The 23,596-nt window shown below is 47.7% G+C and overlaps 1 protein-coding gene across 3 annotated transcripts in view; it reads left to right on the plus strand.

The window, feature by feature from the left end:
* SLC8A3 (solute carrier family 8 member A3) overlaps positions 1 to 23,596 on the plus strand; it is a 93,066-nt gene that overhangs the window by 59,057 nt on the left and 10,413 nt on the right. The window contains exons 2-3 of one of the 3 annotated variants that reach the window (XM_059475234.1): positions 10,242 to 10,348; positions 21,109 to 21,126. In XM_059475234.1, the coding sequence (XP_059331217.1) occupies positions 10,242 to 10,348; positions 21,109 to 21,126 (125 nt within the window). Of the gene's footprint in view, positions 1 to 10,241; positions 10,349 to 11,722; positions 11,827 to 21,108; positions 21,127 to 23,596 lie in introns of all 3 variants that reach the window. The other 2 variants (XM_059475232.1, XM_059475233.1) reach the window with 2 other exon arrangements.

Genomic DNA, 23,596 nt, shown 5'->3' on the forward strand with positions numbered 1-23,596 from the left:
ATCAAGGACCTGTAATTCCTGCCTGTGGTCCACTTTACTCTCACCGCAGCCTGGCTCCTGTGCTGGGTTGTTTGTCCCTAGTGTGCTAGCATGTCCCTGCCCATGCTTCTGGGTAGACTTGAGCAGTTCTGCCCTCAGCTGCAGCACCCTGTCTACCTCTACTGTTGACAGCAGAGACAAAGCCACCCCAGCTATGGCAGGAGCTGACCAAGTATGGGGTCAGTATGAACTTGTGAAGCAGCATGGCAGCAGCAAGACATTCATGAAGTTCCCAGAATTCTGTTTTTGGCAAGCTCAGGTCAAGGGGGCCGCACTCTCCCAAAGGAGCAGTGTTGAAGGCCAGCCCCTTGTGTCTCTTCAAACCTGCCATGACAAAGCATTGAGCAAAGCATGGCAGGGTCACACCGTCAGGCAATGCCAGGGGCTCCTTTTGGCTTACAAGCTCCAGCAGTTTTTGCCCTAGGAGGAATTTAAAGCCTTCCCAGGCTGGTGAGGATTGTTTTGAATCTAGTATGTCTCATTCCTCAACTTCCTCCCCCTTCCGTCCCCACCTTCTCATCCTCACCAGCATCGCCATGGCAACCCTGTTGCTGAAGAATAGGAAAGACATCTAAATATAGCTTCCAAATCTACATGCCTTCAGCAAAAAGTCTAAAACTAGGGGCGACAGCTTGAAGCACTGATCTGCCAGTACCAGCCAATGACGAGCATCTGTCTTGCAGGTGGAATTCAGGAACACTGTGGTGGGACAGGGGGTCACTTCCAGCTGAATCCCCATTTTGTGTTTGCTCAGAATATCTCAAGAGGCTTTGAGGTAGTCCAGCCTACCTGGTCCTGTCCAGGGCACTCCCCATCCTGCACCCTGTCAAGCTTTGGAGCCGTTCTCTAGAGCAAACAAAAGATCTCTAGTACTTTTTTTTTTGGCCATTGATACCCATGATGCATTTTGATATCATAAGTGTTTATTTTGGTACATCAGACTCAGATGGAAGCAGTAAAATTCAAAGACCTTTAGTAAGGAATAAATGTCCTTCCTTCCTGCTCTTCCTCCCTTCCTCCTTCTATCATTCCCTCCGTCCGTCCCTCCATTCCTCCCTTCCTCCCTGCCCACAATATGGCTGTTGTTGAAGTCTTGCTCCCTCTGAAATTCCCTTCTAAGAGAAAAAAAGGCACAGAGTCTCCTCAGTGAAGCTGCTCCCCTGGGAATCTGCCCAAAGTAGGGAGGGGTAAAATGTCTATGCCCAGGGCCCTGGCTCTGCTTTGCGCCTACACCAGGCTGATACCCATCTCAACTGTCTGGTTTCATGGGCTGCCAGGTTGAATTATTGCTTGTACAAGACATGTACTTACTGTACAGACCTCAACAAATAGCTCCACAGGCTGCTGAAATTTTGTCTGTTCTCCCCTGGCCCTGAAGCATCAAGTCTCATAGGGTAAGCAAGAAGAAGCTGACTTGGAGCAGGCCAGACAAGGGCCCGCTTGTTTCTGTACACACAGCTTCAATATTCGAACCCAAGTAGCTTCATGAAACTGAATAAGGAAAAGAAAACCTGTGGAGCTGGGCTGCTATGCTTGTACAGCCTAACTTAAATAGCTTAGCTGGTCAGCAGCATGGACTCAGCTGAGAGAAGGGGGTTTAACAAACTCTGATTTTCCCTTTTTTTGCAGAAATTCTTAAAAACAAAGTGTGACATCTTTTCTTGAAGAACCCTGTATATGCTCTAGCATTTTGTAATGTTTGAACAAAGTGAAATACAGAGTGCTTTGGATATCTTGTCTGGCAGGACTGACTGCATTATGGACGTTCATGGAGCATTTTTTGCTGCTTCAGGGTTTCCAAGTTGAGTGTGAGACTTGAGAGTGGAGTGAATTTGCCATTTACTAGCTCCAGTGGTGATTCCCATGGCTTATACATGGATATACCACATCTGTTGAGTTGCTCTGAATTTATTAGGCACTTATGGATTTTTTTTTTTATGGCATGGATGTGCTTAATGGACTTACTTGCAACTTAGCATCTCTGATTTCTCATTGCTGGTACAGTTATTTGTACTGGTACAAAGGTGTGAAACATTGTCATGTGAATTTGGTAGCATTTCTTGTCTCTTGGCAGTCTTGGATGGCAGTGGGAATCGACGGCTGGGCTGCTGTGCACAAAACAGGCACAAATTGAAAAATGAAGATGACCAGAAAGACAAAAAAACCCCTTCGATGTTGTCATCTAGGATAGAGCAACCATAACAAGCAATTTTAAATTTCTTTTTTACTTTGGATTTATTTTTTTTAATGGCTATCACTATAAATGTTTTACTTGTAATGCTTTAAAGTTTTCTTATACACATAAAGACTAAAAAATACAGCTCTTAGTCTTGGCTATGTCCTTTTAATTATCATGTGTCAGCTACTAAAGCATTTTCAATAGTTCTAATTGAAGCATGAGCCAATTTACTAATTAGCCAAGATTACATGAGGAATACACAAAGGGAAGATGCCTTTCTGTGTCAATACTCACTGTACTCCTTTATGCCTTAGGAGATCTGGTGTGATGTGAACAAGCTACACTGCTAACAGTCTGCCAGGCAGAGCCCCTGAGCTCCTGGTGTTCCTGCACATTTGTCCCACACAGTCCCACACAGGGGTAGGCATGAGGGATCACCCAAGGCTTTGGACTGGGGTCACTGTCCCAACCTCGGGGTACAGCCACTTCTTGTGTGGTGTCATCTCCAGTGAACCTTTTCCCCCTGCCTGTGAGCTGCCATAGCAGAGCTGGATGTTTCTGGCCCTGGCTCTTGTGGGAGTGGAGCAGAGGTCTCTCGTGTGCTGCATGTATGGCAGGAGTAGAGGCTTGCAGAAGGGCTCTGGGTCTCCTGGGCCAGTCTCAGACTCTGCCTGTGTGGGAGGAACAGCAGGGATGCAGGGAGCCGCTCCAGGGGGCAGTGCCAAAGGCACTTCTCCCTCCTGCCTTGTCAGTCTGGGTGGACATTACAAAGGACTTTCTAGGGGTAAAGAGTTGAAATACAGGGAAAGATCATCCAGAGAACCATCTTTGTAATGTGGCTATTAGAAAGCAGTTGGGCAACACCTACTAGTCAGGAATGGCTTGGTGGAAATGCCTCTGCCCAGAGGCAGGATGATAGTTGTTTGCAGACATATTTTCTGAGGCCTTTTAGTTCCCCCATGATGTCACTAGACTTTAGCAAGGAAGAGGAGGTGCCCTACAGAAGTGCACAGCTCGTTCAAATGGGAACCATGTCAGATGAAGCCAGAATAAGTTGATACTCTAAATGATACTTCCACCACCACTTCAAGCTGTCTCTGCTCTCTTCCCTCACTTTCTTTCTGGTTGCATCACTGTAGCACCTTCCACATTGGGAGTTCAAAGCAAGTAGGGACTGTCCCCTATCAAGTCCCTGTGAAAAATAAGGACCATGGACCCTGCATGGATATAGAAACTAAAGTATGGAGGTATCAACTGACTTACTTGTAAGGCTTCAGGCTTGACAGCAGAAATACATAGGTCATATAGTGATTAGCACTGCAAAGAACCTTGTTTTAATGATAAGATGGTAGTTTCTTACAATAATTTATCAGGTGATTTTGATTAAAAGACAATTAGTTACCATCTGGTTATCCCATAAAACAATTTGACAACAAAAGAGAAAACACAGAAGGGAAAAATCTCATTTTCTGGGGATGGCTTCTGACTATGTTACTTTATAGCCGGCTGGCTGGTAGTGAAGCTGTTGGGGCTTTCCCCCATGTGCTTGCTACACGAAGTATGATAACTCTTGCACAGCTGCTCTTCCAAGGTCCTCATGAACAATGCAGCCAGTTCTTGGAAACTGGCCTGCCGTGGCTTCTCTCCAACTTCTGCACCAGCACCAGTTTTTCTGCAACTCAAACATCAGCAACGTGCACATCAGTGCAAATCAGTGATCTGCTTGAAACTGTGTTCTGACAGTTCATCTATCCTGTTGGCACCTGTTTAGTCAATTGGTATCAACATCTAATCTGACCTTAGAGGCACCTTCAGTTCTTACCTTTCTGCTAGAATAAACGGTGACCATTGCCAGTGGCTGCAGCTGAATGCTTGACGGCTTGTCCCCCCACTCCATAATCTCCATGGTAATCAAAAAATCTTCTTTCATAAACATGATCTTAAGACCAAAGTGCAACTTGCCTGTCTTGGTGATAATCTGGATTGATTCTTAAGTTACGATGATTTTCTCTTGAAATTAAGATCACTCAGCATCTCCTTGGTGAGTTTAGTGAATCTGGTTTTGGATCTAATGATTCTGCCCTTCAAACACTTTTTTCTTTTTCTGTGCCATGTGACAGCATAATTCTTTGCTTCAAAATTGCTCAGTTTGTTACTCTGGGTTATTGATGCACAACTTCACATGAATGGGCATCAAATCAGGCTTCTTTTGCTGTCTTCTTCACCTTTCCTGTGAGCAGTGTCACATTATTGTGTTTGATATCCACCTCCCAGTGAACTGGGCAAAGACAGATCGCCACTATTTATAACCTTATTTAATCCCTTCTGGTTTGCCTCAAGCACACAGCATTGCCAGCCAGTCAAAGCAGGTGATTTTCCTGCTCTGCTCCTCACTGGGTGGCATCACCTCGAGTCTTGTGTGCAGTTCTGGGCACCACAATATAAAAAAAGCATTGAGGAATTACAGTGTCTGAAGAAGGGCCATGAGGATGGTGAAGGGTCTGGAGGGGAAGCCATGTGAGGAGTAGTTGAGATCACTTGGTCTGTTCAGCCTGGAGGAGGCTGAGGGGAGACCTCATTGTGGTCTTTAGCATCCTCATGAGGAGAAGTGTCAGGTACTGATCTCTTCACTCTTGTGACCAGTGGCAGGACTTGAGGAAAAAACATGAAGTTGAGTCAGGGAAGGTTTAGGTTGGATATCAGGAAAAAGTTTTTCACTCAGAGGGTGATTGAGCACTGGAAAGGCTCCCCAGGGAAGTGGTCACAGCACCAAGCCTGACAGAATTCAAGCATTTGGACAGTGCTCTCAGGCACATGGTATGATTGTTGGGGTATCCTGCCCAGGGCCAGGAATTGGACTCTATGAGCCTGATGGGTCCCTTCCAACTCAGCATATTTTATGATACTGTGGCTGCTCTATGAAGTCTTCTAGCATAGTAACTGGGCCCTATCTGCAGTTTCACAGTGAAATCCCAAACCAGCTCAGAGCTCTGGGGAAGAGTCAGTCTGGTACCACAGGCTTTGAACTTCACGCTGCAGGAACTTCCACCCACAGCAAATCAGATGAAGATTTGGGTTCATCAGGATATGTGTCAAGAACAGAATGGCTTGACCCAAAGTGTTTGTGCTAATGATTTGCATTAATGAGTTACTGAACATCTCCTGGTACATCTCACTGCTAAAGAGGGACGTTTACCTTGCTGTCTTGGCTGCTTTTCATCCTGGCTAATAGCGTCCCACCAGGGACTCTAAACTGTGCCCTTGCACAGCCCTGCCTGTTTCAGTGGCATACACTATGTGACATCTCCTGACTTGCATTCTTTTTAGAGTTGCTTCACATTCCAAAATCACACAGACCCACACAGACACATCCTTCTAACCTTCTCAGCAATAATTCCTGAAAATGAGAGTGTCCACACAAAGAGATACTCAGTATTTTCTAGCACATTAATCAAATAACCATTCAGTTGTTGCCTTATGTGTTGGAAGTGGACGTGTTGTCAAATAAAATGATTTTATAGATTATCCTCTGTACTTCCCAGATGGGGAATTTAGCAACATCATGTGCACAAAGTCCTTTAGGAGAAGATCGATGTCTATTCATTTCATCTTCTGTTGCTTACTCAGGGAAATCTCATTCTTAATGTTGCTCCCCAGAGGAGCTTTTCCATCCCTGACATTTAAAACCAATGGTTGTTTCTAAGTGTATGTTCTAAGCAGAACCTCATCTGAAGGCTGTTGGGTGGCAGCTTGCAATGACCTCAGAGAAAAAGAAGCAAGTGAGCAGCTATCCTCACTTCTATATGACCAGGTGTTCCCTGAGAGTGCTGGCTTTTGGTTTGCCCTGCTGTGTCACAGGCCAGATTGAAAGCATTGCTCAGTCTGCTGAAAGCTGCACCAAGCCCTGAATTAAAGAGCCCTTCCCATCACTGTAGTCATGCAGGTGCTGAGATTGGACTATGCTGTGGCTTGGTGCTGGCAGTGGGGCTTTGTGTTTTGCAGAGTGGCTCCTTGCTGCCAGGAGAGGCTTTTGGATGGTCTCTGTTGTTCTCTGCTTTTGAGCTGTCTGAGGTGTGTCTTGGCCCCAGTCAAACTGTCAGAGAGAATGGGGAAAGCTGGAAAGTGTCCTCCTTTGCCCATGTGAAGTGGCCGGAGGCTGGAGAATGAAAGCTGCTCAGCTGAGCAAGGTTCCTTGCTTCCCATGGTGGTTAGCATGCCCATCAGGGCTGCTGCATGGCCAGCCCCTCTCGTGCCCGCCTCTGCCTCCATTAATTTCAAGAAGCTGTCATGATGTTCTTGCAGCAAAATGTTCCCAAGCCTCCCGCTCCCACACGCTCTCTGCCTCTCGGTGTCCTTCTGTCACATCTCTCACATTAACGTGATGTCCTCCCGGGGCAGCGTTACACTCCAGCCCCTCTCCATCCATCTCCTCCACTCTTCCTGCCTTCCGAGGACTCAGCCCTCAGTGTGGCTGTAGGTGAGAGATGAGATTGTGTGGGAGCAATCTGTGTTTTGGCCTCCAGACAATTTATGACAGCTCAGGACGCAGCTGTATTTATGGTTGCTTTCATAGGCCTGGAGATGAGTGAGATGCTCACAGAGGTAGGGAAGCTGCACAGCAGGGGAAAGGGCAGCCCTCACCAGCCACAGTAGGCTGGGAGGGGTGGCTTGATGGGCCACCACACCCCCCTGTGTCAGCACTGACACCTTTCTGTGGTGACAGTCGCGGGAGCAGCCAGCCTAAAGAAGGGCACTTCCCCTTAAGGGAGCAAACCCAGCACTGTGCCCCCATCTGTGCAGGGTGCAGAGCGGCCTGGGAGCAGGGATGCTGCTCTTCCCTCTGCCACAAAATCCCAGGGAAAGGTTAACTGCTCCCCACTGTGTGGCACTTGGGTCTGTGAGCCCTGGCCCACCTCCCCATCTAACTGCACAGTCCTTGCCAAGTTCTTCCCTGCTCCTTTCCCCCTTGCACAGGGAGGTCTGTCAACACCCTGACTCTGGAGCAAGAGCTGGCAGTGGCTGCAGTTTGGCTGCCATCACCCTCATCCTACCACACCTGGCCCCAAGCATCACCTCCAGGCTCCTGCTGTATCCCCAAGGCTTTCATGGGGTGGAGGACCTTCTCAGCACTCACCACCTCTCAGCAAAGCTGGAGAGGTCAGGCACCACCTCCTTTGGGATTCAGTCAGATGGGGAGAGGGGGTGCAAGGCTCAGCCTGTGTCCATGCAGGGCACCTGTGGCTTTGGCCTGTTGCTTTGATCTGTCCTTCACCTGTTGTTTCAGAGCTGGGTAAAAGGTTCTTTTCTCCTTAAAACTTGTAATAAAGGAGGAAACCAGGAAGTTGCTGGCTTGGTAACCAAATTCAGACTCTCGTTTTGGAAAAGCCACCTGATGTTTGAGTGTGTGGTAGTGGTCCAGTTTGCAGCAGAGCTGAGTTGGTTTTGGAACCTAGAAGGTTTGTGTTCCAGACTTAAGGGGACCTGCTTTTGCAAAGCCAGCACTTTGCCATGCTAGCTTCTAGGGATCCCCAGCAACCCTTCTTTCTCTTTCTTTATAACTGTTTTTTTTTAACATTAAAACAAAGGCTATTCTAAGGAAGTGTCAGTCAGCACTGTGGAACTACTTGGTGGGGTGGAGGGAGGGAGGGAGGGAGGGAGGGAGGGAGGGAGGAAGGAAGGAAGGAAGGAAGGAAGGAAGGAAGGAAGGAAGGAAGGAAGGAAGGAAGGAAGGAAGGAAGGAAGGAAGGAAGGAAGGAAGGAAGGAAGGAAGGAAGGAAGGAAGGAAGGAAGGAAGGAAGGAAGGAAGGAAGGAAGGAAGGAAGGAAGGAAGGAAGGAAGGAAGGAAGGGTTTGCATGCAGAATATTAACTGTACAAAGCCTTAGAATAGCTTTGTTGCAGTACATAAACTGACCCCAGGAAACAGGGTCTGTGGTGTTTTTTCCAAATTTTTGCAGACAAGCAATACTGATTATTTCAAAGCTCCTAGAATAGAAAAACCATAAGCAATGGTACTTATGAAAGGGATTATTAAAAGCAACCCACGTCCAGGAAGCACTGGCTGCTTTGGAAAATCCCACCTTCTGTTTTGTAGTAACGAGCAAGGAAAAGATCAGAGCTATGAATCAGCTGTAGGTTTAACTCAGCAAATTGAACAAGCTTTGCAAAGTATCAGGGGCCCAGATAAAATCTGGTTCAAAAGCCAAATTCAACATCTCCAACAAAAATGAAACAAAAAATCATCATGATGAAGTCTTGGCAGAGCAGCAACATTTACACCAGAGAAATACCTTTTAAAATCTTTCAGGCTGGATTAGCAGAGATTGAAGGAGCCTAGAGAAGGGAAAGGAGGCTTGCTGGCATTGGTGCAGGGTATGGGTAGAGCAAGCACTGGCAAAAATAAAGCTGATTTAGTTCAGAAAGAAGAATTGGAGGTGATTTTTCCTGCATATTCCTGCACTGATGGATAGGCCAACATTGTCCAAATTCTGCTCCCACCCCTGTGCCATCATTTGAAAGAGAAGGGTTGGGACCAAGATCAAGACCAGAGTCAGCACAGGGAACAGGATTTCCACAGCTGGAATGCAGGAGGAATTGACTTGAGGGTCAAATTGTAGGATGACCAAATAATTTTATGGTCATTATTGATATCAGTAGGAATGCAAGCTGCAGTGAAGATTCTCCTGTTCTGTGCTGAAGTGATGATTTTCCAGAGGCTGATGGCTGTGGCAGCATCCCCAGGGTGGGGATCACAGCACCCCCAGGATGCAGGGCTGGACTGCTTGTTCTCTGAGGCACTGTGAGATCAGAGATACAGGATTTAATTGCAAAGGCTACAGTCTGAGGCACATAGAGATGTGAATTTGGTCACATCTGTCCAGATTGCCAGTGATTGTGATTGCCAGTCCTGCTTTTTTCTTCCTTCCCATTGCCAGTCAAGACTGATTGTGCACAACATGCACCTGGGCCTGATCTGATTGCTAAGGATGGGCAGGAAGAAGAGGAGGAGCTTGTTGTGTCAGGGCCGTGTGTGGGACCAGAGCAGTAGGAAGCAGGGGATCTTTCACTTGCAGGAGGGCAATTGTTTTGAGGTAAGGAAAATACTTTTTATGTGGAACTGACTTCTGGTTTAAAAAATGCAGTTCCAGCTTGGAGTAGGGTTCCAGGAGCCCCAAGATGGCAAGTAAGTACCCATTCAGAGGAGTTACATGTGCAAACAGTGTTGTATTTAAGAGGGGCTTATGCCAGCTTGGAATGAAAGCATCGATGTCTTCAGTCACAAGTGAGGGACGTGACTGCACGAACGTTTGCAGCCACTGGCAGAATAAGGGGAGTGCAGGGGTCGTTTTGAGCTTGCAACAGTCAGTGCAGCCTGTCTGTAAGGAGGCAGTGGCTTGGCAGTCTTTGAGTTGTTTCTCTTGTTCTCTTTGGGTGTGAAAGTTGTGGGACAGTACTCTGCATAAGGCATGTATTTGCTGTGAAGGAAGCCATGACAGAGTGAGCTCTTCTTTTCCTACAAAATGGTACAAGAACTTGCAAGAAATTTTCTGAAGGAGAAACATGGGATCTGCTGCCCAGCTGCTCAGCAGCTCCAGCAGCTAGCACTTCTCAGAGCAGGCCAATGAAGCTGAGGCAGCAGCAGGGTGCCAGCAGGGTGTGTGTGTTTGTGTGTGTGTATGTGTGTGTGCGCACAGGGGTAACAGGGTGAGGGAAGCCTGCTTCTCTGCTGGCCATCAGACCTCACTGCCCACAGGCTGAGCCCTGAGTCAGTTTGCTGGGGGATTGTTTTTGTTTAACTTCACTTTATAGTTTAGCCTACCATTCTGCCTTTGGGTTAAACAGAAAATTGGCCCGTGTTGCTTGCAGAAGGGGGGCTTTAGCCTTTCTCAAAGGGCCATGTTGAGTTTGTTCAGTGGGTGAGAAAACTTTGACTCTCTAATGTACCCATTTAACTCTGTCCTTCCTTGACTTTTGCTTCTCTGTTCCCCTCTCCCCTTTTGACCCTTATTATTTTTCCATCCACAGCAAAACAGTTCACATCAAGGTAATTGATGATGAGGAGTATGAAAAAACCAAGAATTTCTTCATTGAGCTGATGAGCCCCCGCATGGTGGATATGAGTTTACAGAAAGGTGTAGTACTGGCCCTGCAGACTAACATTAACGTTCTTTCCTCCTCTCTTCCATCTCCTTCCTCCTCTTCTCTTCCTCTGATGTCTCTCTGTCTCTGACTGCTCTGCCCTAAACACTGCTGTGCACGCACACTGTGTCACATGGTACCCATGGGGTGGCATGGGGAGTGGTGCTGGGGCTGCTGAGAGGCAAAGTGGCAAGGGGAGGAGAGAGAGAAGGATGGAGAGCAGTCCTGCTTGTCCATATTTCTGTGGTGACTTGAGAGGAACCTTCTGCCACCCCCACTGGAGGGCCCAAGAAAATTTTGTAGTGTCAGTAGGAAGATGTTGGCTAGAAACACATCCAGCATCTCAGGAGATCATTCCCCAGCCCTGGTCCTATGGGTTGTTCCAGTCAGACCCTGTTAGAAAAACACAGAAATTGAGGCCTGGCAGAGAAGCAGCTCTGTGACTTCTGAGAAGCAGTGGGCAAAGGCTGTGCAACCCCTGGTCTGGTTGTCACAGAGCAACTCTGGGAGCAGGAGCTGAGGGCAAGGAAGAGCCAGGGCCTGCTTTGCTTTGCCTGGGGTCTCACAGCAGCTGTGTACATTGCAGGGGTAGTGGAGGGGGCCAGATAAGCTGGCCTCAAGGGAAAGAGGCTAGACCTGCTCCATGCCCAGGGCATTTGTTTTTGAGCCTTGGAGGCATTGTCCCATTGTGTCTCCTGTGAGCAAAGCTGTCCATCCCCTGGGAAGACTGCATCCTCATTTGAGGAACAGGACAGGAGGATGGGTAGATACTATCAAGAAGAGAAAGCAGTAAGATGTACCATTTTAAAAATGGCAGTTAGAACCATCAGCCTCCTTAGCAGCTGGTGGAGCTGTAGCCACTGGCAGAGACCTGCCTCACCACACTGGGGAATGTGTCTCTCTCTTCTCCTCAGGTTCCCGGCCCAGAGTCCTTGCAGACTTATTATTAATCATGAGGGTATTATTACTGTATTTATTATTAATGGTAAGAAGAAATTGGTCTTCCAGCTAAAATGCAGTGGGTAGCTCAGGGTGGTGGTCCCTGATGCTTTTCAGGCAACTTATACCCTTTCCATTACCATCTGACACTGAAAAAAAATGCGCTGCAGATGTCACCTTCCACTAACCATCAGCAAGGTCCTCCTTCCACTTTTCCCTGCCTCCTCACTCCCTTGCCAGCCCCCCCCGCCCCTAACAGCCCGCTCCCAAGGAGCCGCTGCGAGGATGCTGTGTCCGAAGGCAGGCCAGCGCACGCCACCCCAGCGGGACGGGCTGTGTGCCAGGAGCCCCCGCTGCCACCGCCGCCGCTGCCGCGCTCCAGCCAGCTGACCCGCTGTACACGGTTGTCTCTCTTGTTGTCCCTACAGGAAGACCATAAGGGTTAAGATAGTAGATGAGGAGGAATACGAAAGGCAGGAGAATTTCTTCATTGCCCTTGGTGAACCGCAATGGATGGAACGAGGAATATCAGGTGTGAGATCCTTTATGAAAAAAATGCAAAAAAGAAAAAATCAGAATCAAGTATCCAAACCCCAAATCCAGAAAATATAACCTTCTTTCTCCTCCTTACCCTTCCTCCTTTTCTCCTCCTCCTGTAGAGGGATCGACTTTTACTCTTTGCCCTCCTGTATTCTGCTCTTACTCTGTTTCAGTGTCATCTCTGTGCCTTTAAGAGCCTAGCTTACTTCTGATCCTCCTTTTGTGCAATGCTTGAGTCTCGGAGGCTGTGTTATTTTGATTGGGTTTCCTTGTCTTGATCTGTTTTTTGTTCTGGGCACACCTTTGCTGTTCTCCCTGCTCCTGCTTCTTTGCCAGGACCTTGGGGAATGCAAAAGGCAAGAGAAGGGTGTAATGCATGGCTGCCCCCTTCAACTCCTCCTGTACTCCCCTGTCCTTCCCTCTGTTGTTGCCTCCAGTGGCACTGCTTTGGTGCTCTTGGGTCCCTATGAAGTGTGATGAAAAGTCCATAGGAGAAGAGAGAAGGTGTGAAGTAACTTGGCTTACTTTTTTTTGAAATGGTTCTTCATGTCTTTCATTTGAAAACCCCTTTAAATGTTTCACAAACAATCACAGTCTGTGAGGGTGAAGGGTGTGAAGCTCTACTGAGGTCCTGCTTCATCTGAAGTGAGACCCAGGATCTCCCAGGAGGCCAGGATTCATTGCTGGAATAAACCCAGATTTACAGCTGTGTCTTGCCTACATCTCCCTTTGTTCTTGTCCTATATGTGTTTGACTCCTTTCTCACTGAGTCTTGCCACTGGTTTCACTAGCTTTGGGGTGGCCTAGGAGGGCCAAGATTTAAACAGAAGCACTTTACATAAAGGAATTCAAATCCTTCTGGATGCCTGTTACAGTGTAGAGCCAAATATGTGTGCTCACAGGCTTATTTCTGTTCTCAGGTGCTGCTCTTGGTGGTGGGACACCTGGCTGCTGCCCATGCACTGCACAGCCCAGCTCTCCCTTGCTGAAATGTCTTCTGTTTCTTACCTCATCAGCACAGCAGCTGCCCTCTGGCCAGTCCAAGCGCCCATAGACTGCTCCATAGGATGTTCAGGATAGACACGGTTACATTAGCATTTCAGTATCATATAGCATCCATGGACTTGTGAAATGTAAACCCATATTTTAATACTGTTAGATGGCCTCCTGCAGCCCACAGGCAATGAGGGATATCAGGTTTCACTTTGTCAAGCACAAGCCCTCAGTTTTCTCTGAAGTCCAACTGCCCTTGAGCAGAAGCAGTGATCAACCTTGCCATATCCCGTGGGAGTATGTCCCAGCAATCAGTTGCCTGCCAGGGTAAAGATGTGAACATGGCTTCTAGGTAGGAGTTGTCTGGCATCAGCTTGTAGCCACTAGTTATTTTACTACTTTTTTTCCGTCATATAAAAGAACTATATAATGCCACAGCTTCCATGTAGCTGTCTGTTCTCTACACCCACAGTATGCTCAGATTTCTTCTTGGGCATTGTGAAGGCCAAATCCTGGATCAAAGTCTTCAGTCCTAGAATCACACTGGGGTCTCCTCTCCACATGTGTGGAGATGTCTTCCTATCCATGGGTCTCCCACCTCCATCTCAGCAGGTCCAGGAGGAAAATCACAGGCCCCTGGCTTTCTCCTGCTTGGTAGCTTGGAGCAACACAATTAATTTTTTCCTCAGCTGTCTGTTCTCCATTAATCCTGCAGCCTTTTCTAAACAATGAGCAGAATCAGAATACAGAGTCATAAATGGGCTGTTTTTATGAAGTCCCATATTTCTTTTTCCTACACAGGTCACATTGCACCTGGTTGAATAAGAACAAGTGTTTGGAAAGAACCCAAGTGGCCCCAGAAGTGGACCAGTTGTAAAACGTCCTCATTATTGCTAGGACTACAGAGCCAGTTTGATGTATCATATATCTCTTATTTACATCTATATCAGCTCTAGTCAGTGTGATTGTCTGATTTGCAAGAGGCAGAGAAGAGGTCAGAGCTGGACTAAATTGATGTGCAGCGCAGAGCCTGCAGGCCAGGAGGTGAGGGCACACCCTTGGACAGACCCTCTTTTGCCTGGAGTAAGTAAAGGACCATGCCAGGGAGGAGATGCAGGGCCCCACATGGCCTCATTAGAGAAAAGTCAGAGAGTGAGAGCACCATGGTTTTAAAATATGAGAGGCAGGAGATTAAACTGCATTTGTAAATGTTGCTGGCACAAGGTGGCACAGTCGCTACACTAAATCCAGGGCATCTGGAAAGATCCCCAGCTCTGTACTGGGGATCTTTGTGCACTTTGCGGCACCTCCGATGAGCCTACCTTGCGCCTGGCATGAAGAATAAGGAGCTACGAGAGGCTTTCCCATAGAGAGCATTGTGAGTGATCCAGAGCAGATGCTGTGGCCAGCAGCTTCACAGAATTCATGCATGACCAGCTGGCTCCCGGCAGAGAGGAGGCAGCCCGGGCCACGCTCGGGCTCGCATGTGCTGGGGCATCGTGCGCCGTGCAGCGTTGGGAGGGGGTGCTCGTGCTGGCTCCAGCACACGCGTTCCTGCTGGCATCGTGTGGGTGCTGCCATTGCCCTGTGCCCACAGACGGGGAAAATCCCACACCACAGTCCCCTGGCAGGGGCTTTGCTGGGTTTTGTTGTGGTGATGGATGTACCCCCACGTGACTCACACAGCAAGTGCAAAGCACAGCTGTTGCCTCTCCTTGGGGACCCAGGCCCGGTAGCTTTTGAGGTAGAGTCTCCCTGGGTTTTGGCTACTCATGCATTTGTTCCCAGTGCTGCAAAAGATGTGGTGTTTTTGACAGTGTGTCCTTATTTTGTTGTTACTCCGCATTTAGCTCTGTCACACTGAACCTGTGCCTTGGTGCTGTAGGAGGATTGATGCTCTCAGCTATTTGCAGCATTTCAAAACCTCTCCTGGCTCCTCTGAAAGCAGGGTGGTGTTGGGCACCTCAGATGAATGGCAGTCGTGTTTGGAAGTAATCTGCAGTCCAGGTCACGCAGACACAGCTAGTTGTGCCTGCACTACCACAGCTTTGTGCTGAGGGCCTGCTCAGGACTTCTCCATGCAGAGGGCAGCTCCAAGCTTACCTCGGGGATACAAACAAGGTGGCAGTGATGAAATCAGGGGTGAAATGTTCCCTGAAGTGATGGCAGAGCTGATGACAGGGAGAAGTAGTATGTGCTTTTCAAAGCAGCCTGGGGCAGAGTTTGAGTGGTTTATTTTGGGATGCAGAACTTGGTCCAGAGCCTGGTGCTATTCAGACCCAGTGTGCTGTCCCTGAGGATACCCACACTGCTGCAGGCTCTGGTGGCAGTGGCTCCTGACAGACATGCAGTGGAGGAGGATGGCAGGTGGGAGCAGAGCTTACTACCACACGGTTGATTTGCATTACTGTCTGTGCTGTCCTGTACACCTGCAAATACAAAGCAGTCACCTCCAGTCAAGGGAACTTCTTCTTGGCCCTGATCAGAGCTGTGGGCCACAGGGGTCTCCAGGATAGTCTCTGTGAGGGCCAGAACTCAGCATGACATTCATCCTATTGCTCTTGCTCTCTGCATCTGCTAGCACCTTACTGGAGGAAAAATTATCTCTACATAGAAGTGTTCCTGTGGTGATGCAAACAGAAATGCCTGTCTTCAGGTTGACCAGGGCTTGCAGAATGCAGACCAGCCACTGATACAGCCTTTGAACTGGAACATTTTGCATCATCTGCGGATGCTGCTCCTCACTGTTCATCCCCAGTTACATGAGTCATGCTGCTTTGAGCCTTGGGACACTCAGCTGTTAACCCTTGCTGTAAGGAGAGCTGACCACTTACTTCTGCTACATAAATGCTACATCTACTTTGTCTCACAGGTCATCTGTTCTTTTTCATCAATCACTTTCTGCAGCTGGAGTTTTTCAAAGTCTTTCTGATCATCCAAACAAATCATATCAAGTAGTTTTACTATAGCAGCTCTTTTTGTTGATGTGCTCTAATAATTCAAAGAGGTAAGAACAGATCTGAGATTGGTATCTTGCCAGCCTGGCCTGTGGTGACGACCAGTGCTGACTCAGTAGTGGCATATCAGATGCACAGAGCACTGGCAAAGATGGTGCTTGCTGCAAGCTTGTTGCATCTAAGTGAATGAGTAAAAAGAAATCAGAGAGACTCATATTCTTTGCTTGGCCAGGATGGTAAATGTTGCTTTTCTCTATCCTCCTGGCCATTTTCCAGGTTTCCTGACTTTTTTTGTCTTTTCCATTTCTAAGAAATTAATCTTCAAATCCTTCTTATCTCACCTTTCCTCCATATGCAAAGTCATGTAACCTGAATCCCTGTTTACTGAATGCTGAAGGGTTTTGAAACTTCCCTGCACCATATTTCTGGGCATCCTTTTGTCAGCACCTTTTTAAAGGGTTCCTGCAGGGAAATGAGTGTCTTCCTCTATGAAGAGATGCTGTCTGTTGGTTTGACTCTTGCTCTCATAGCATCTCTGCTATCGTGTCAGCTCACAACTCAGAATGCAGATTTTGCTGCTGTCCCAGCAAGATTTTGGTGTAATACTTTCTTCACACATCAGCTTTTACAGTTTTTCCTCAGCCCTGGATTACAGGGGAAGAACTTGCTTTGCATTCCCTGGATGAAGTTGCTCGTCTGCTTAAATTGTGGCTAATCTTAGTGTTGATACAGCCTGAATGGCAAGTGAGGCTACTTTGGAAGATTTCACTTGATTGCAGATAATGGTGCAAATGGCATTTGGAAAAATATGTTACATGAGGATTACTGGGAATCAGCTTGTGAGAATTCATGGCACAGTGGTGGAAGATTCAACCTCAGGGCTGATACCTGAAGGCTGACTCTGAGGGTTATGTTTTGTGAAAGGGACTGACAACCTTCATGTGAAGTTTTGCTTCAGAAAGCATGTCTCCCACAAGATATGACTTTGCTGGAAATGGCTGTGCAGATGGCTGGCAAACACTGTTATCAGCTGGGTGGCATGCCCTGGCTTGGGAGGATTTTGTCTTCTCAGCCCTCCCAGCACAGAATCAACTGGTGCAGACAAATCTCATAGCACATCTCCTTCTAATCAAGTGTCAGCACCTCTGATGGGGAAGCTTTGTGCCCAGAGGGAGGATGTGACTGGGAGTCACAGAGAAAGGATTGAATTGCAAAGAAGGAAGGATTCCCAGATTGGATTGATCCATCAAGTTATCTATATCAAAATATTGATGAAATTATTTGACTTGTTACCAAGATCCATACCTGTTTAAGGTAAGCTGTATTGATACGTGTGCTGCAGTTTTCTGAAGTGTGAACAGATGCTAAGAAACTCCTTCATCAACTCCATCAGCTGCTGATGAGAGTAGCAAAAAAATGTTAGATTGTTGTTACCTCATTCCCTCAAGGTTTAATAATTTGCTCACAGCTCTGTGATTAGGCTGAATGCTGCTGATTCTCCTGATGGAGAGGAGTTTCTTGGAGTCTGCAAGAGCTTTGCTATTGACTTCAATAATAATAGCATTCAGGCTAATGCTGCAAAATCTCTGCCTTGTTTTGCCTGTAAAAAACCTGTTACGTCTCTTCACAATCTGTTAGGGAAACATTTTACTCACTTCAGTGAGCAAATCTGGAGGCAGAGCCTGCGGACAGTTACATCTGGGAGATGGGGGACCATTATCTCCTTGGGAAGGAAGCCTGTGTTTCACATGGGCACTTCTTGGCCACCTTTGAGTGTGCAGGGGGTGGAGGCAGTGTGTTCTCTTTGCCTGTGGCATCCTCTGACTGCCCTGCTGTAGGACTGAGAATTTCCTCAAAATTCATCCTCCTCTCTCTCATTGCAACTCCCTCTCTAAATCCCAGGCCTTTAACAACGATCCTCTTATCTACACAGTGCCTTCTCTGAGTCTTTAGGGATACTGATTTGAAGAAATTTATGTTAATGAAGAATGAGTCCAGAATAAAGCATGCAGCATAGTCAAATCTCTCAGTGAAGTAAACAGCAGAGAAAAGTGTTTAGAAAAGGGCTGGGATACACATTTGGCACATCAGGTTGCTGTAAACACAGGATTGCTGGATTGCTGGTCTGCTTCAATCCCAAGCCTGGTTCCTCTTGCTATAAGCTTTTTGGAGTTAACACAGGAGGTGATGAAATTCCTGATCTGTAACCCACACCAACATGCATGTCACAGCAGAATTTGACCTTAAAGTATGCCAAAAACATGCAGAATAAATGGCTCATTAGTACACAGATTTTTAGCAGCTTTTTAAAATTCAGGTTAAAATTGTCCATTTTCAGGGGTGGCAAGGGAAGCAGAGTTCATGCATGCAATTTTGACTTCACCTAGTCAAAACCAAGCCTTCAGGGAAGAGAAACCCCAGTGAAGGAGGAGCAGGGATCCACAGCTAAAGGCTGTGGGTCCTCCTGGGTGAGTCAGCGTCACAGCCCCCTTATCTGCAGGCACACGTGTTTGTCCACAGCACATCATGCAAGGGTTAGGTAAGGGATACTTGGGACTGCTATTTTGGAGTTGGCTGCGGAGCTAATTTTAGCAGTTCCCCATAAGAGTACACATGTTAAGCCTCTGAGACTACCTGAAATGCCAGGAGCAGTGAGGTGGCCTGGCTTGGCCCCATAAGGAGCGTGATGTGCAGAGCAGCAGTGCAGCAGAGGGAGAGGTGCCCTGGGGAGGGCTGGAGGGATGCAGCCCAGGCTGGGGAGAGTGGAGGGAGGCTTGTGGGATGGGAGCAGCACGGAGGCCATCAGTGAAGCTGGTACAGGTACAGCATCCCCAGATGGGCTGTCAGGAAACATTACAGGTCAGGGCTAAGGGCACATTAGCAGATGTGTGTGCAGGAAGAAAGCTTTAGTCCGTGAAATCATTTTCTTGCTTGCATGCACAGCATTCACTCAGAAATATAAAGACAGAAGAATCCCTTGGCTTTCTGCATACTGTATTCTTGATGTTTCATTCATAGCTTTATAGGCTTCTTCAAATATTCATGTATTATATCATAAGTGAAAGGGAGAAAAATTGTTCTTTTTCAGGCTCACAAGGAAATGGGGAAAAAAATAAACTCAAATCCCAGAGCAGTATAATAACAGTTTTAACAAACATGAGGAACCAATGGTTTTTTTAATAGCCACAGTAGCTTAGGGTCCCAGTAATATTTCATTATATTACATTTGAACACCACACTGACCCATTGTACTAATGCTTGTAATTGCAAAAGGCAAATTAAATTTCTGTACATTGTCTGGAGAGCCAAAAGACCGTGGAACAGTAAGAAGGTCCCATGACAGCATGAACTGCAGCAGGACAGAGCTATAAGGAATCTCCAGAGTCATGCTACCAGGGGTACTGGTGAGCCTGTTGAAGACGTCAAGGAGAGGTCAGGAGGTGCAGGCAGAGCAAACATCCCTTTGCATCTTGTGGCTCAGTGGAACATAATGCAGAACGTACTCACGAATAGTTTCCCAAAAGTTTTTGACTCTCAAAAGGAATTGACCCTGAAACGGAAGGGTTGCTCAGCAAGGAGCCTCTTCATTTCACCTTTCACTGTGCCTCTACCTGCCCACATGGACAAGGGAGATGTCTTGGGTTGGCCACAGTCCTTCCAGCTGAGGAGATGGATCAGTGGATGAAGATCTTGGCTGGGTCAGTGTCTCTCTGCAGACTCTCCAATTTCTGTGTTGGGAAAGCTGTGCCCATGGTTGCTGCTCGACAGAGCAAGGAAGTTACTGGGTGTCAGGACTCAGGATTAGTTTCCCTGGCTCTGCCATGGATGTGCTGTGTGACCTTTGATAAATTGCTTAGGAAATCACTTTCAAATGGCACAGATACAATTGGGTGCATCTATATAAAAGTGCCTGCTTTTCAGAAGTCCGAACCGGCAAGGCTGGGAAAATTAGCACTTTTGGACTCCAGCCCACTTCTGAGTTTGCAAAATGTTCCCTTTAGCTTCTTTTTGCTTGCTTCACCATCTGTCAAATAGGGCTGTTAATACTGACTCTGTACAGAGTTTTAAGCTTCTGAGACTAAAAGTGCCTGATAATAAGTGTTAGTAATTACAATACTGTCATCACATGCAACCAAGTCTTCAGGGATTGGTTTGCTGTTTGAAAAACAAGTAGAAGTTAAAGCTATGGCACAGACTTGGTGCTTGGCCCCTCTCAAAGAGTGTTTGAGATTTTTAGCTATATGGATTCAGCTGCAGCTGGTTTGATACCTGGATGTAAGCTGTGGCTGTCTGTGGGTTATACTTCAGAGGGATCCAGCCAGATGTTTCTTTGTGACAGCTCTGGGGAGTGGAGAAATCAAGAGAGGAGAGGGTCAGGGGGTCACTTCCAAAGGGGCTGGACTGTGTCTTTATGGAGAGCCAGGGTAAGGTCATCCCTTGCAAGGACCTTCTCTCCTTTCTCCTCTTTTCCTCCCACCTCAAATCTCAGAGGACCATGCAGTCACATTTCCTGAGACCATGAAGTCACATTTCATGACAGGCAGTTGCATCCCACTATGGTGATGTTGCATGGCCTGTGTCCATGCAGCACTGTCAGGCAGATCAGCAATTTGGAACAAAGAGATCCAGGAGGACACAAACAGTGATGCTCTACATGTGGCTAAGCTCCTCTAGGTACCCTGAGCCTCTGAAAGTGGTACCTGTGGGGTGTGGGATAGGTGTAGGTGATCCAGGACATCATCCTGAGGGATGATGCATGGCTGTGTTACCCCTGCCCCTTTTGACATTGGAGGCCATCTGTTTAATCAATGCCTCTCTCTGATGCTGCTCTTCTCAATGAGCTGCCCATCACCTTCACTTCTCAGTACCTACAGGTTTATTGGGGCTCCTCAGTTGTGCCAAGCCCTGCCACAACCACCCATACCCAGCTTAGGCAGGGGCACCTCCCACGCCTTTGGGTCAGTTTGGCTTGTGTCAGGCCCCAGTGGCAAGTGTAGCTGCCCTCCTTCCCCCCTTTCCTTCCTTGCCACTTCCCCCTGCTGCATCCCATCCCTTTGCCTTTGTTGGGGGGAAGGGGTGACTTTGGGGAGCCAGTGCCGTGGTGCTCACTGGAGCACCCCAGTTTCCTCTCCATCTTGCTGCTGTGGTGTCTGCTCCCCAGCCTGTGCCCAACATGCAGCCCTGGTGAGCTCGCACGCTGCCTTGCACCATGTCCATTGCTCACTGACAGCCTTCATCTGCAAAACTGCTTTTTCCCGGTGGATAATAACTTCTTCCCTCTTTTTCTTTTCTCTCTCTGTCTTTCTCATGTTCTTTCACCACAGCCCTACTGCTCACACAAGGTAAGTGCTTTTTCTCCTTTCCTCTGGCTGCTCTGGCTCTCTTTTTGTCCCTTTTGGTCAGAGCCTCCCTGCTTGTGTTTGCTGTGTTGTAGACAACCTCAGCTCGTGATGTTTGTGTCTAGTCTAGTTAAGAGCAGTACAATTAAGAAAATAATAGTGATTGATTGATTGATTGATTGACTGACATCTAAGAGCATTTCCCATATTCCAGATTTTTCCTGGCAGTTTGGGGGAAATGATCCAGACAGAGTTGCAAAGCAACACAGGCAGCTATACCTGGTCTGAAGCTGTGACTCAAGACTCTCTTTAGGCAGCTCTGGTGCTTGGGTTGTGCTGATGCACAGGGGAAGACAGGGATTTGTGCAGGGAGGTGGCATTTCTGCAGTGTGGGACAGTGTTGCCTGGGGTGGGTAAGGGTACAAGGTTGTGCAGGTGTCCCCTTCCCATGGAGAGTCACATGTCACCCCTCAGTCCCTTCACCCCTGTGCTCTCCACCTCCCATCCTATGGGGTTCCCCAGGGTGTGCCCAGCACCAGAGCAGTACTACCAGGATACGATCAGCACCATTTTCCTCCTCACCCTCAGCTCTGGTTCTGCAGTCTGCATCTCCTGTCCCTGTGTCAGGATTTCATGTGTATTAATACAGAGCCCCTTTTCCTTGCCTGAAATCCCCATTACACTGGTCTGTCTTTATCCCACTGTGATGCAGCGTGTGCCTCCTGTATTGTGGTTATTCCTTCAATTCCAGATGTGATTACTGTTCAATTTCCACTAAAGAAGCACTTCTTGAAGGATAAGGGTGGGCATGGAGGGTGAAGAGAGGAGCTTGAAATCCCACAGGCTTGCGAGCAGGCCTGAAAACCAAAGCATTCATGATGCCTGAGCTGTGCTGCAAATCCAAGGAGCAGCATCTGCCACGCAAGCTTCAGTCTGGCCCCTTTTCAGAGGATGCCAAATCTGCTGCACAGGGGATGTCCTGAGCCCTCTATTGGACTAATTAGAAAATTGCTAGTGGCAGGCAGAAATCCCCAGTTCCCCAAATACCAGCTAAGGGTGCTTATGGAAAACTCCTTGGAATGGTTTGGACAGTTTCCTTTGTTACCTCTTCAGATCGGGGAGGACTGGAAATAAGTTGAGCGCAGCCTCCTTCCCAGTAATTTCATTGCTTTAATTCAGTAGCTGCCTAATTTGATCAGAACCCTGGGAACTAAATAATTCCTATTAAAATAACATAACTTTCCTCCCTCTGTTTTGATCCAGCCTGATTGCTTTTGGCAGCTGTTACTGGAGAACTTGGTCACCAGCTATGAAAAGTTACTTTTTGTAAGGGAGAGCCTCCTCTCTGTCTGGTGAGGGGTCCCTGGGGTGCCCCCCTTGCCGAGCTGCCTCAGGGTGCTCTCTGTGCATGTGACGTGTTTGTCTTGTGGTGCTTGGCCCCCACATGTGCTTCAATCCAGCAGCAGGCCAGCAAGCAGGCACGTGCTGGAGTGTCACTCAGCAGCAATCAGGGCTAATCAGTGGGGAGAGAAGCGACGTCCTCATTTAGTCCATGTCATGTTAGATTTAGGTTACACTGGCGCACGGGAATCTTTGTTTAAAAACTGCATTATTGAATGTTCCAGTGGAATCTGTCAGTCCCACACCTCGTCCCTTGCCTCCTGGAGCAGCTTGCACAGCTCTTCCTGGGCAGCATCCCATTCCTGGGGATGTGTCCCTGGACTGCTGGGTGCCCTGGCTCTCCTCTGCAGCCCTGGGGCATTCCTCTTCCCATGGCACCACTTTGGCAGCCCCTGCAGGGCCAGCAGCTCGCAGCCCCTGCTCACAAGAGGGATCCCTTCTCTTCACAGAAAGTGTGGGTACCCTGATGGATGAGCCCAAGTGACAATGCCTCTCTTGTCCCAAGAGCCCTTACCTGGGAAGAAATGAGGGATCCTGCCTTTGGCCCCCCCGGCCTGGCAGGGCTCTCCCAAGGAAAACAGGGATGTGAATTTTACACAAGGTGAAGTAATTGGGCAGGGCACTGGTTCTGCTCAGCATTTATTTCTTCCAAATTTCTTCTCTCTCTGAGCCTGACTTGCAAGTCCATGCAGCACTTGGTCATGTGTCCAACACCAACTGTTCAGGCTTCAGAGTAGCGTGGCATAGCTGTGGAGAGACTTGAGAGTCTGGGGGTTTCTTAACCTTCTCTTTTGACACTGGCAATGATCTCTCTGTATATTGCTTATACAGGGAAATACTTGATACCAAAGTGCAAAGGTACTCCAGTTGTCCCTGCCTTTGCCAGCAGTAGAAGAGCTGCTCTCAAGGTCTTTCCAGCCTTTGCAAAAGTCACTGAAAGCTTGGGCACAGCCTTTGCTTGGAAGTTCTTGGGCTCTAAAGATCTAGATCTTTAAAGGGCTATGGAATTATCTTTATGGTATATAGTTCTATATCATTATTTATATATACTCATCCAGTTCCAAGAAAATAT

Source organism: Ammospiza nelsoni, chromosome 6, assembly GCF_027579445.1.
Source record: "Ammospiza nelsoni isolate bAmmNel1 chromosome 6, bAmmNel1.pri, whole genome shotgun sequence".
NCBI lineage: Eukaryota > Metazoa > Chordata > Aves > Passeriformes > Passerellidae > Ammospiza > Ammospiza nelsoni.